General features: G+C 50.1%; 1 protein-coding gene across 2 annotated transcripts in view; it reads left to right on the forward strand.

Moving 5' to 3' along the window:
• KCNQ3 (potassium voltage-gated channel subfamily Q member 3) overlaps positions 1-13,053 on the forward strand; it is a 300,675-nt gene that overhangs the window by 250,853 nt on the left and 36,769 nt on the right. For both annotated transcript variants that reach the window (XM_070802433.1, XM_019973403.2), the window contains exons 4-7: positions 3,255-3,427; positions 9,500-9,655; positions 10,905-11,015; positions 12,850-12,945. In XM_070802433.1, coding sequence (XP_070658534.1) covers positions 3,255-3,427; positions 9,500-9,655; positions 10,905-11,015; positions 12,850-12,945 — 536 coding nt within the window. The remainder of the gene's footprint in view (positions 1-3,254; positions 3,428-9,499; positions 9,656-10,904; positions 11,016-12,849; positions 12,946-13,053) is intronic.

A 13,053-nucleotide genomic window follows, 5' to 3' on the forward strand; every position in this document is an offset into this window, starting at 1 on the left:
GGGGTCAGCTTCTGGTGAGAGTTCTCTTCCTGGTTCATAGACACTGTCTTCTTGCTGTGCCCTCACGAGGAGGAAGGGGCTCTCCAGAGTCTCTTTCTTCCTTAAGGGCACTTATCCCATTCATGAGGGCTCCACCTCCATGACCTAATCACCTCCCAGAGGCGCCCCCCCGCCAGCACCATCACACCAAGAGACAGGACTCAATATATGAATTTGAAAGGAAACAAACGTTTGGTCTTTCAAAACCCCCAACTTTCCTTTGCCTTCCTCTTTCCTTCCCTATCCTTCACATCTTAATTCATTATTGACCAGGGGATTTTTGGAGAAACTAATGGCGCTTTTATTCTGGCCAGCCAAAATTAATTGTTATTTCACCAACACTTTGTGCATCGTTATACTCAACAGTTACACTTGACACACCTGTGAAGTCTTCCAGTGTTTGTGAAATGTTGTCTTCAGTCTACTCTTGAGTGGAAGCAAAGGTGCATTCTCCAGCACTGTGAGTTTCATTTTCACTTTCTGTATCAGAATCAATCACTGAGGTTTTCTTGTCTTTTGTTGGTCTGCTGTTCACGTCACCTGAATCAGAGCTACATTCTGAAGAACTATCATCTTCTGAGACACTGGTATATATGTCACTCTGATAGTCAGAGAAAGTATCTGCATAAAATTCACCAAAAAATTCTTCTTCACCCAAAATTTCACGGTGCATCATTTTTAAAAACTTTATGGTAATAAATTTGCATTTGTAATATACACAGGGTTGGAACAAAAACCTAATGGAGCAAAATGTGAATGATAATGACAATATAAGTTGTATAATGAAAGCTTGATCAATTTTAAGCTCTAACAACTTTACACAGTGATGTTAATTGTTTCCCTCTTTAAAAGCATATTGATAACATCTCCAATCAATAATGTTCAGATCACAAAAGATGTGTTAATACGTCTCTGGTCAATAATGTGTTAAGCTGACTTCTTTTTCGTCTTTGGAGTGACCTCTCCAGTGCTGACCAGAAGTCTTTGTGTGTGTGTGTGTGTGTGTGTGTGTGTATTTTAGCAGGGCATGGAGGGGGTGACTTTGAGATTGACGGTGCCCAAATTCTGAGGTCTCTGCCAACTTAGAGCAGTCCTAGTATATGGAGCCCCACTGGAACAGGAGGGTTTCCAGCAGAATAGTCTCACGACTCTAGGATCATAAGGGAGCTCCAGCTTTTGTTCTCCTCCTGTCCCTTCTGGAGAGATGAGACTGGCCCTCAGCCTCCACCATCCTGGCTGGCTTCTTTCCTGATGTTGCTGCATTTTCTCTTCTGCTCATCTAACTTCTCCCATAACGTGGCCCTCATAGGTAGAGTTGTTTTGCTCTGTTTGACCAGAGGGTGGCTATCCTGTGCACGTGCATCATGTCCTCCTCATTTGAAACAGCCTCAGACCCTGCCCTGTCACTGTGGCTGAGTCTCTCTGGGCTGAGATTTGCTGCCCTAGTGTCAGAGTGTCATAGACTCATGTCACATTTACCCTGCGTCTAGGTTTTGTTTTATTTTCTGCAAACCTGAAAAGTGGATATCTTTACACAGACAGAGAAGCCCAACCAAGGATATAGATATACTGGTATCCAGATGTCTGACCCCTAGTTTTCCCCAGAGTTTAGGCATATATGGGAGACACTTTCACATGGTCGAAAGGATGCCAGCTTTTTTGGGCAGACATACTTGGTGTGGATTTAGGAACCTAATCCGAGCAGGGTAGCCGGCACAAACAAAGGTACGGAGATGTGAGAGACCACAGTGAACCCAGAAAACCACACGTGCTTCTAGAAGGTTCCCTAGGGCCAGGTCACAGAGGGTTTTCAGAAGCTTGGACTTGGCCCATTGGATAAACATTCCAAGTGTCTTCCTTGTACCCTGATGCCCTTGCAAAAACAAACCAACTAAACAGTTCTGTGGTTGACATCTTTTGAGAAAGGCTAGACTTCATTGGTAAAAGTGACAGCCCCAGGACATAATAGTACATTAAAGGCCCTGAGAGTCCTGCAGTAGTAAAACCTGTTTAATTGATTCTTTTTCTAATTTACTGGATCACGGGATCCTTTGTGCTTGCTAGTCCCCTGCAGTGCAGTGGGGACATAATAGATCCTGGAGCTGGGGGGAAGAACATTGAAGGGAATGCGAACGAGACCAGGGCCCTCTTCCTTCCATCTTTGACCGTTTACCTTCAGGAGCCAGCTTGGCCCTTTGAGAACTGCCTCACCCCCTTGGCCTCTGCTTGCAGCTCTGGTGGACATTTCTGGGTCTCCTCCTGACAGCAGCCCCCCATGTCTGGGGCGGGTCCCATGCTTTCCTGCACCCTACCCCAGGGTCTTCTCTGAAACTGAGAGAGGTCACTGGGCAGTGCAGCTCAGAAGTGTGGGCATGTTGATGACGCCCTCGGCCAGCAGGGGGCGGGAGCCTGTGGACAGAGACCCCAGCTCCCATCTTTCAGAGGGATGATGGTGGGAGGTGTTCTGCCTACAGCTCTGAGGTTCCAGCAGCAGCAGCAGCCCCCACAAGACCTCTGCCCTGGCCTTTCCCCTGCCTCCCTCTCCCCTCCCTTCTGCTTCCCGAATTCACCTCCCTTTCAGTCACCCGCAGCCAGGACCCTCTCAAAGCTTGCTTGCAGGGGAAAGTGAAAGTGAAGTCTCTCAGTTGTGTCGGACTCTTTGTGACCCCATGGACTATAGTCCGCCAGTGTCCTCTGTCCATGGGCTTTTTCCAGGCAAGAATATTGGAGTGGGTTGCCATGCCCTGCTCCAGGGGATCTTCCCGACCCAGGGATCGAACCCCAGTCTCCCGCATTGCAGGCAGATGCCTTACCGTCTAAGCCACCAGGGAAAGGGGAAACCCACAGTTAAACAGCATCTGAGCTTCAGACCACCTCTTCACCACCTGGGCAGCCCCAATCCCCTCTCAGCCAGAGAGGGACCCCCCAAGGACCACCGCTGGAGGGTCTTGGAGCATCACTTCCCTGGGATTGGAGTGAGCGCTGGCATCCTGCATCCAATCCCAACTCGGCCACATCTGGCTGCTGGGCCCTGGAAAGGGGTTCACACTCAGAGCTCCTGTTTCCTCACTCATTGCAGAAGAACACGTATCCCACGGGTATCACGATTTAACACGGCACCTGCCCGTCTGTGGCCAACAGTGCAGTGACGGCTCCCACGCTCTGGCCTGACCTCCTTCCCCCCTCTTCCCTGCCACCCTCCACCCTCTTTCCAGACATCTTTGTGCTGATCGCGTCCGTGCCTGTGGTTGCCGTGGGAAACCAGGGCAACGTCCTGGCCACGTCCCTGCGGAGCCTGCGCTTCCTGCAGATCCTTCGGATGCTGCGAATGGACCGGAGGGGCGGCACCTGGAAGCTCCTGGGCTCGGCCATCTGCGCCCACAGCAAAGTAAGTGCCGCCAAGAAGCCGCTGGACCACCGCGCTTGCTTCCTTCCTACCCCCATCCGGTCCACGGCATCCCCTCCCAGACGGTGTCCCCGGGGGGTCCTGCCACCACTGATGGTGGTGGGAAGGAGGAACGTAGACACAGGTAGACCAGATTCAAACAACACTGGCCACTTCACTCAACCCTCTTTGACCGCAGTTTTCCTCTTTCCAAACACAGGGATGATAATGCGGGGGCCCCTAATGCAAAGCAGTGTGGGGTGGAAGGAAGTCACCCAGGCGGGTTGGAATCCAGACTCTATTGGTGTGACTCTGGAGACTTCCTGTAACCCCTCTAGGCTTCCCTGGTAGCTCAGATGGTAAAGAATCTGCCTGCACTTCAGGAGATCCTGGTTCAATTCCTGGGTCAGGAAGATCCCCTGGAGAAGGAAAATGGCAACCCACTCCAGTATTCGTGCCTGGAGAATCCCCTGGACAGAGGAGCCTGGCGGGCTGCAGTCCATGGGGTCGCAGAGAGTCGGACATGACTGAGCCACTGACACACACTGTAATCACTCTGGGTCTTCTCTCCTGTGTTTATAAAACAGAAATGATATGCACTCACCTCGTAGGGTGAAAAGACTTAGAATACACTCAGTTCATAGATATGGTGGCTCAGCTGCTGTTGTTATTATGTAGTCAGAAGCACAGTGCCTGGACTTGGTATTTGATACAGATTAGCTCACCCCAGGATCAGCACTGTTCTTATCTCAGTTCAGGGATAAGGAAGCAGATACGGAAAGAGAAAGTGAGCTGCCCAGGCTGTCTGGCTTCAGAGCCTGTGTTCAGTGGCTTGCTAGTGGTAGCTCTTGCCTCTACAAGGCAGATGAGAAGCTAAGACCAAGAGGCCAATGTATCTGGAGCTGCCATGCTCTGCATTTCTCTCCTATGGTTAGCCCAAACCTTTGGTACCACTTTCTTTTAACATCCCTGCCTTGGCTGGACCCTGGAGAAATGAAGGAAAACCTTTGAGTGGCAGGAAAAAAACACAACACACTCAGAAGCCAGTTCGGGAGAGATCAGAGCAAAGGGCTCCTGAGATGTGTGTTCCTTAGAGCAGCAGTCTCCAGCTTTTTTGGCACCAGGGACCAGTTTTGTGGAAGACCATTTTTCTATGGACCGGGAGTGGGGGTGGTTTGGGGAGGATTCAAGTGCATTACCATTTAGCCTGTGCTTTATTTCTATTATTATTAAATCATCAGCTCCACCTCAGATCATCAGGCATTAGATCCTGGAGCTTGGGGACCCCTGCTTTAGGGGATAAAGTGAAAGCTGCCTTCACTGAGAAGAGAGCATCTTCTTCTGCCAATCTTGGTGGGTACAGTGTACACGGTTGGCACCTGGAGCAGACCCCCGTTCCTGGGAGGATGTGCTCAGCCCTTTAACTGCTCTGAGAGTTGGCTGCCAATGTTCCCAGCTGTCCCTTCCCTGGAAAAGCACAGGAGAGCTGCCCAGCCCAGGAGCTTATATTGTTCTCAGCTTCCGCCTCCCCCATCAGGGCGGCCCACAGCCAGTGACTCACTGACACCAGGATCCAGCCCTGTGGGGCTGCTCATGCTGCAGAGCTTCCCGTGGAATCAGGCTGAGGGAGGCTCCAGCATGGAGCACACCCTCACTGAGCTCTTTCTTCTGCCCTGTCCGGCTTCTCTCATTCCCTCTGTTCCAAGACCCTCCCTCAATCATCATGCTTGTTGTTTAGTCACTCACTCATGTCTGACTCTTTTGTGACCTCTTTGACTTTAGCCTGCCAGACTCCTCTGTCCATGGGATTCTCCAGACAAGAACACTGGAGTGGGTTGCCATTTCCTTCTCCAAGGAATCTTCCTAACCCAGGGATCGAACCTGCATCTCCTGGCAGGTGGATTCTTTACCATCTGAGCCACCAGGGCAGCCCTCACACGCTCCTAAATCTCCATCTCAAACTTTGCTTCTGGGGAACTACACCAAAAGCAGGGAGCCCGGGCCGAGTTGCCATTGAGGAGCTCAGAGTTTTCCTTATAAATCTTAACATCATCTGCCACCCAACCTGGGCAAGCCCAGAATGCCCCTGCAAAGCTCCTGGATTCCTCCCGTTCAGGTACACACCCAGATATGTCAGCATCTCATAGTAGAATGAATAGAAGCTTAAGAGTCAGACAGCAGCTCAGTGCAAATTGCAGCTCTGCCACCTTCGAGCCGTAAGACTTTAAGAATGCTGCTCTCTTTTCATGAGAGCTTCCTCAGTGGTTAAAATGTGAATACTTCCGGCTGCTCACATGAGCCAAGGTACGTGTCAGTACCTGGCGAATAATTAGTGCTCATTAGTAGTAGCATGTATTATTCCAAACAGTACAAACAAATAACAGAAAGAAAATGAAATACTAATTTAAAACACTTAGAGTCTCACATCTGAAAACGCAGTTTCTTCCCATACATGTTTTATTCCCTGTCTGCTCCACTTCTGGCCACAGGCTCAGGGAGACAGGGCTTTTTTTTTTTTTTGAGAGAGAGTTCTTTCTTTCTTTCTTTCTTTTTTTCTCTTTTTTTTTCTTTCTTTCTTTCTTCACCTGAACTATTTTATTATTTTATTGTTATTATTACTATTTGGCCATGCTGCGTGGTGTATGGGACCCTAGTTCCCCAACCAGGGATCCAACACACGCCCCCGGCATTGGAAGCATGGAATCTCAATCAGTAGACCACCAGGGAAGTCCCTATTTTATCTGTTATCAGAGGACGTGTTAGCAACACCTAAGCTGGTGTCCATGCAGCTGAACTGATTCACGGCTCTGGTGGAAATCAGGACTGAAAATGGCTGGGTAAGGCCCTCGTCCTGTGTTCCTTCAGATTAGAATATACGACAGTTGGCTGTTTGCCATGAATACCTGAGAAAAGATGGTCCACGCTGCCGGACCCCACACCTGCAGCTTAGCAGGTGGAATCAGGACAGAATCACAGGTCTGCAGCCGGAGACCAAAGGCAGATGGAGCAACTGCTTGGCCAGCTCCGTGCCCCATCTTTCCCCCAGCAGTCCCGGCTTGACGAGCCCTCAGCCTTTCACTGTCCCTGAGCTCCAGCGTGGCTGCAGGCCTGGCCTTCACTTCCAGAGCAGGCAGTGTATTCAGAAAGTATAAGCGCTTACCTGGATTTGAGTCCAGCATTTACTAACTGCAGGAGCTTAGACCTGTTCCTTCTCTGAACCTGGTGAACAAACACCACTTCATTTCTTCATTCATTCATTCAAAAAAAAGTGTTCTCTGGGCCAAGTTCCATGCTGGACACTCCTGGGAACTCAGAGATGAAGAGGGAGAGCCCCACAGGGTAGGACTTTAATGCTCTTACTAAAGTTGGGATCGGCCAGACTCTGCTTCCAGAACAAATAAGCCCTGGAGTCTCTGTTCAGTTCAGTTCAGTTCAGTTGCTCAGTCGTGTCCGACTCTTTGCGACCCCATGAATCTCAGCACGCCAGGCCTCCCTGTCCATCACCAACTCCCGGAGTTCACTCAAACTCAGGTCCATCGAGTCGGTGATGCCATCCAGCCATCTCATCCTCTGTCGTCCCCTTCTCCTCCTGCTCCCAATCTTTCCCAGCATCAGGGTCTTTTCCAATGAGTCAACTCTTCTCATGAGGTGGCCAAAGTATTGGAGTTTCAGCTTTGGCACCAGTCCTTCCAATGAACACCCAGGGCTGATCTCCTTTAGGATGGACTGGTTGGATCTCCTTGCAGTCCAAGGGACTCTCAAGAGTCTTCATGCCTTAACACAAAAATGTGGGCGTCTTCTCATGCACACTGTGTCTGATGTGGGTCGAGTGGCCTTGGCTTGTCTTGGAAATGAGCCTTGAGTCACTGAGGCAAGGGAAGGGGGCCTGCGAGCATCCTCTAGAATGGACCTAACACAGGAAGTAGTTCCCATCATTTCCACGGGCTGGAACCCAGATCCTCGGCTGCCACTTGACTGCTGGGGGGCTCAGGCGTGTGCAGGAGCCTGCGGACGTCGGGGGGCAGCCACTGCCACGGAGCGGCTGGCGAACATTGCATCAAGTCAGAATTACCTTGAATGGCCTTTGAGGGACTGCAAGGCACAGTGGGGACTCATTTCCCTCCCCAGTGACCACTGTGCCAGCTCTTCATCCCACACAGCCGGGACTTCCATACGCACACGGACAGCTGTTTCTCTGGTTCAGCATTTGGAGGCAGAGAGTATGAAAGAATGTAGTCACACTGGAATCACACTCAACAGGGTGAAAGGTTCGTGACTAGGGAAGGACCATCCACTTCGTCCTTTCCTTCTCAAACCCCGGTGGAGTGGACACTCACAGAGGGGAAGGGCTGCTGGATTGCCTGCAGCATCTCAACCAACCTCTGTCTGCTGTGAACTCACACGAGGGCACCAGGCACCTGATGCTGTGGCAAAGGTCAGACCTATAAGCGAATGAGCATAACAGAGACCTAACATCTGTTTAGAAAATGGTGAAGACGTAGAAGGGAAAAAAAAGCTGGAAATGAAAGCTCGCTCTAGTTGGGGGAGCAAACATCCAGAAAGCTCTCATAATGGAGATGACACGAGTCTTAGGTGCCCCAGTGCTCTCGGGTTGGGCCCCCGGGGAGGGGCCCGGAGGACAGAGGACCAGTGTGAGCAAAGGCTCAGAGAGATACGATGGACCCAGGAGGCCCGCTGATTGGCCACGGACGGTCGGATAGATGAACTCTGTCCATGTGAACGGCTTCATTCTCCGTGATGACTTAGCAGGAACGTCAGGCCTCATCTCCAGACTGTGTTTGCCCATGACCTTGACTTTCATCTGTCCAACCTACCAGGGTAACCCTTGGAGATGGAATAGAATGAGAAGGATAGGAAGCACCTCAGGGATCATCATGGTCAGGGTGTTTGAAACTTCAGTGGTTTGCCCATCTTTGTCATGTCTCTGTACCACCCTTACCATTACCACTCCTAACATTTTTTCTTTACATCAGCTCTGTCTTGTTTTCGAGGATACCCCAGTCTATCATGCGATCGTACCCACGAAATAATGGTTTTATGTTTAATTTATGCTAACATGGTTTAAATCGGTATGTGATTCAGTTCAGTTCAGTTCAGTCGCTCAGTCGTGTCCGACTCTTTGCAACCCCATGAATCCCAGCACGCCAGGCCTCCCTGTCCATCACCAACTCCCGGAGTTCACTCAAACTCAGGTCCATCGAGTCGGTGATGCCATCCAGCCATCTCATCCTCTGTCGTCCCCTTCTCCTCCTGCTCCCAATCTTTCCCAGCATCAGGGTCTTTTCCAATGAGTCAACTCTTCGCATGAGGTGGCCAAAGTACTGGAGTTTCAGCTTTAGCATCATTCCTTCCAAAGAAATCCCAGAGCTGATCTCCTTTAGAATGGACTGGTTGGATCTCCTTGCAGTCCAAGGGACTCTCAAGAGTCTTCTCCAACACCACAGTTCAAAAGCATCAATTCTTCGGTTACTTCTTATTAAAAAATGCCTATCTGTATTTGAAGCATCTGTGGCACTTTTTGAAACTCTGTGGTTCAGTCCCTTCATTTTAAAAATGAAAAAACTGAGGCTGGGGAGGAGAGGTCATCTGCCCAGAGTCACACAGTCAGTTAGTGGCTGGGCTGGGCTCCCATCCACACCTCTGTCCCCTCTGCCAGGATAATTCCCCCTCGCTGTCTGCCACTTTCCAAGTGGAAAGAGCTTTATCGTTGTTCTGCCCAATCCTGCATAGAATAGGGTCTCCTGAGTCCCGAGCCTTGTCTCCGAGGGAGCGACCCATCCCTCCTGCCTTCTTGCCTCCCCATGAAGCCTCTTGAGCGTGATTAAGTGACCATAGAGCTCTCCCTCTCCTTCTAGAGCCATCCCCTCATTTTGTTAATGATGAAAACAATGACCCCCATTTCCCAGTGATGGGAGGTGAGGATCAGAGAAGGTGAGTAACTGGCCCATGTCCCAGAGCTGGTAAACCTGCACTCCAGCTCCAGTGTGTCTGCCTGCAACCTCCTCCCAGCCTCCACGCAGTGACCCCTTCCCTGTCCACTGCTTGCTGTCCCAGGAGCTCATCACCGCCTGGTACATCGGGTTCCTGACGCTCATCCTGTCTTCATTTCTCGTCTACCTGGTTGAGAAAGATGTGCCGGAGGTGGATGCCCAAGGAGAAGAGATGAAAGAGGAATTTGAGACCTACGCAGATGCCCTGTGGTGGGGCCTGGTGAGTTACCACCTTGAAGGCTGCCCTGTGGGGGTCAGTTGGAAGGTGGGGAGGGTGTGGAGGGCGTGATGTGAACATGTGGGGTTGGGCAGTTGCATTCTTCAGCACAGGGAAGAGGAGGGCGCCTCCATTTAGGAACCCCCCCGGGAGACGTACCCAGCAGGGTGGGCCCTTGGAAGGAGGGCTTTTCCCTAGAAGTCAGGGCTCTGATGAGTCTCATCCCATGGTCACTCAGGGACCTTACCTGTCATTAGCCAGGCTGGGCTGTGCAGACTCAGTGGCAGATGCAGACGTGTATACCCAGACCCTCAAGCACACCTAGAGACACATGGCCCCACCCTCATCGGGCATGTGGTATTAAAGCATTGTTTAAGCACTTTACATTTATAAACACATTTTAAGTGCAAATAACTCCTATTATTAGCTCTCTGGTGGTTCAAACAGTAAAGAATCCACCTGCAGTGCAGGAGACCGGGGTTCAATCCCTGGGTTGGGAAGATCCCCTGGAGAAGGGAATGGCTACCCACTCCAGTATTCTTGCCTGGAGAATTCCTTGGACAGAGGAGCCTGGCGGGCTACAGTCTATCGGATGGCAAGGAGTTGGACATGGCTGAGCTACTATAACACTTTCACTTTTTCAAATTCGAGAACCTGAGGCTTGAAGGGGTTGAGTCACTAATTCAAAGCTCTCTGAGCCAAGTTAGTGCTTAACCTGGGATTTGAGCTCAAGCATTTGAGTTCCAGAGGCCACACTCTTAACTACTCCTGTAGCCTGCCTTCTCTGTTCATAAGTAGACGTTTGCTGATAACCTACAAGTGTAAATTCACAGAGGAATATTCAACATACACCTGGACAGACACGGGCCCAGACATTAGACACGCACACCTATATACACAGTACACATAAATACATGCACAAGAGCACATACATTCAGAATCATGGCTATATACAAAGTCATGCATTTGCAAACATACACATGAATATATATGCACATATACATGTTTGCAATTCTTGAAGTACCTGTTGACTGATTGACTATAGGGAAGAAATCCTTAGCTTAGAAACAGATGTGGTCTCAAGGCTCCTATATAAGATTGCTGGTCATTAGCACCTTCTCTCCCACGGGAGTGCTATTCTAAATGGGACAGTGCCGCAGTCAGTACAAAGGCTTATGGGTAAAGCTCGGCTGATACATCACTGACCTCCTCCCCGCTGGGAAGCCCCGTGTCTAAACGCTTCTCTTTTCAGATCACACTGGCCACCATTGGCTACGGAGACAAGACGCCCAAAACGTGGGAAGGCCGTCTGATCGCAGCCACCTTTTCCTTAATCGGAGTCTCCTTTTTTGCCCTGCCAGCCGTGAGTGCTCTTACTGTTCTCCCTCGATGATGGGCAGGATCTGTCACTGCCTGGCCCCAGCTCAGCCATCCAGACTCATCTTCCACCTTCTCGTATCCTGATTTCCAGCCCCATCAACTCAATAGCTGTCCTGTCTCTGCCACAGGCTGTGTGGCTCTCTGTGCCAGGAGTGATCCCCCCAAACACCTACTCCTCTTTCAAGACTCAGTTTCCTTTAAAAAAAAAAAAATTATTGAACTATAGTTGATTTACAGTGTTGTGAACATCTGCTGTATAGCGAAGTGACATATCTACATATAGGCATTCTTTATTTAAAAGTTGGGGTATAATTGCTTTATAATGCTGCGTTACTTTCTGCTATACAGCTAAGTGAATTGGCCATATGTTTACATATATCCCCTCCTTCTTGGACCTCCCTCCCATCCCGCCCTTCTAGGTCATCACAGAGCACCAAGCTGAGCTCATATTGTTTTTTAAAGCATTCTTTTCTATTATGGCTTATCGCAGGATATTGGATATAGTTCCCTGTGTTATACAGGGACATGTTGTTTATCCTCCAGACGCAGTTCAATGCTGCCTTCTTTAGGCTGAGTTCAGCACTCCCTCCTCTGGGTATCGCTCTGTAAAAGCATTTCTGAGTCCACCTGGGATTTCAGATTCCAAATCTGCTTCCCCGGGAGAATGTGAGCCCCGTGGGGGTTTGATTATGTCTTTCACCCCATATTCCGTGCACATAGCGAGCCCTTTATATTTGTGAGTTCCCTTCTCTGCCCTGTCATCTTCTAGTTTGTGTAAAAAAATGCATTTCCCTCAAACTCTTGATCCCTGGTAGAATAACTTCCCCAAAGCCCAGTGCCCAACGGCGTCATAACAACAGTAATAATATACAGCATTGTTGAACTTGCTGTGAACTAGATTCACGCCACGTGCTTCCCCTACACTGTCTCATTTAATCTTTGTAAAAACATTTGGAGTTTGGTGTGCATTTCTCCCCATTTTCCAGATGAGGAGACAGGCTTCACTGGGTCAGTTAGGTTTCCATAGTCACAGGGCTATTGGGTTGTAGAGCCAGGCCTGCTCCTTCAAGCGTGGCTCTTAATCACAAAGCTTGCAAAGAACCTTCCGGTGTAACAACCCCTCTTCCTTGCCCTTCATCTCCCATCCTTTTGATACTGAGGCTCTTTGTCCATGGCAGCCCTCCCTTCGTCCATTGCAGCCATCCAGTGTTTTTTCCTAAGATGTTTGACCTTGGGAAGATGACCTTTCTGACTCTCAGTTTCTTTATCTATAAAAGATAAGGGGCTGTGGGCATGGGACATGGTCTCTCAACTTGAAAGGGGTGTGCCCCCCCACCCCACCCCCCTCACGTGAGAGTTTGACCTAGAAATCAAAACAGATCACAATTCGGAGAAATGCCAGCCAGAGTAAAAGTCTCACGTGACAATACAAGCAACTGAAATATTTTTTAAATTCCACTAATATTAACTGGGAATCTGTTGCGCCTCCTACTCCTTACTAGGCAGTCCCTGTTACGTCATCTCATTTTTTCCTCACATAACTGTGAGGTGGGTGCTGCTATCTGACTTCCCTGTGGAAGAACCTGAGATGCAGCAGAGAAGAGGCTGGCCAGGGCCTCCCTGCTGGGAGTGGCAGAGTCGGGGATTGAACACTGACTTCCAGGCCCCACTTAACCCGGCCCCCACTACCTGGAAAACGAAGACGGGATCTTTTCTTCTCCCCTTCGCTCGGTGTCATCACTGGGGCCTGAGAGTCGGGGTGGGGCTCCAGGAGAGGCTTGGGGGAGCTGACCTCAGGGCCTGACCTCTCCCTTCAGGGCATCCTGGGGTCCGGGCTCGCGCTCAAGGTGCAGGAACAGCACCGCCAGAAGCACTTTGAGAAAAGGAGGAAGCCCGCTGCTGAGCTCATCCAGGTCTGTCTGCCTGGGGCTGAACTGGACGGGGGCCACGCATCTGGGCATGTGTCTGTGTGTGTCTATGTGTATGTGTGTGTGTCTGTGTCTGTCTATGTCTGTGTGTAT

Source organism: Bos indicus, chromosome 14 (assembly GCF_029378745.1).
Source record: "Bos indicus isolate NIAB-ARS_2022 breed Sahiwal x Tharparkar chromosome 14, NIAB-ARS_B.indTharparkar_mat_pri_1.0, whole genome shotgun sequence".
Taxonomy (NCBI): Eukaryota; Metazoa; Chordata; class Mammalia; order Artiodactyla; family Bovidae; genus Bos; species Bos indicus.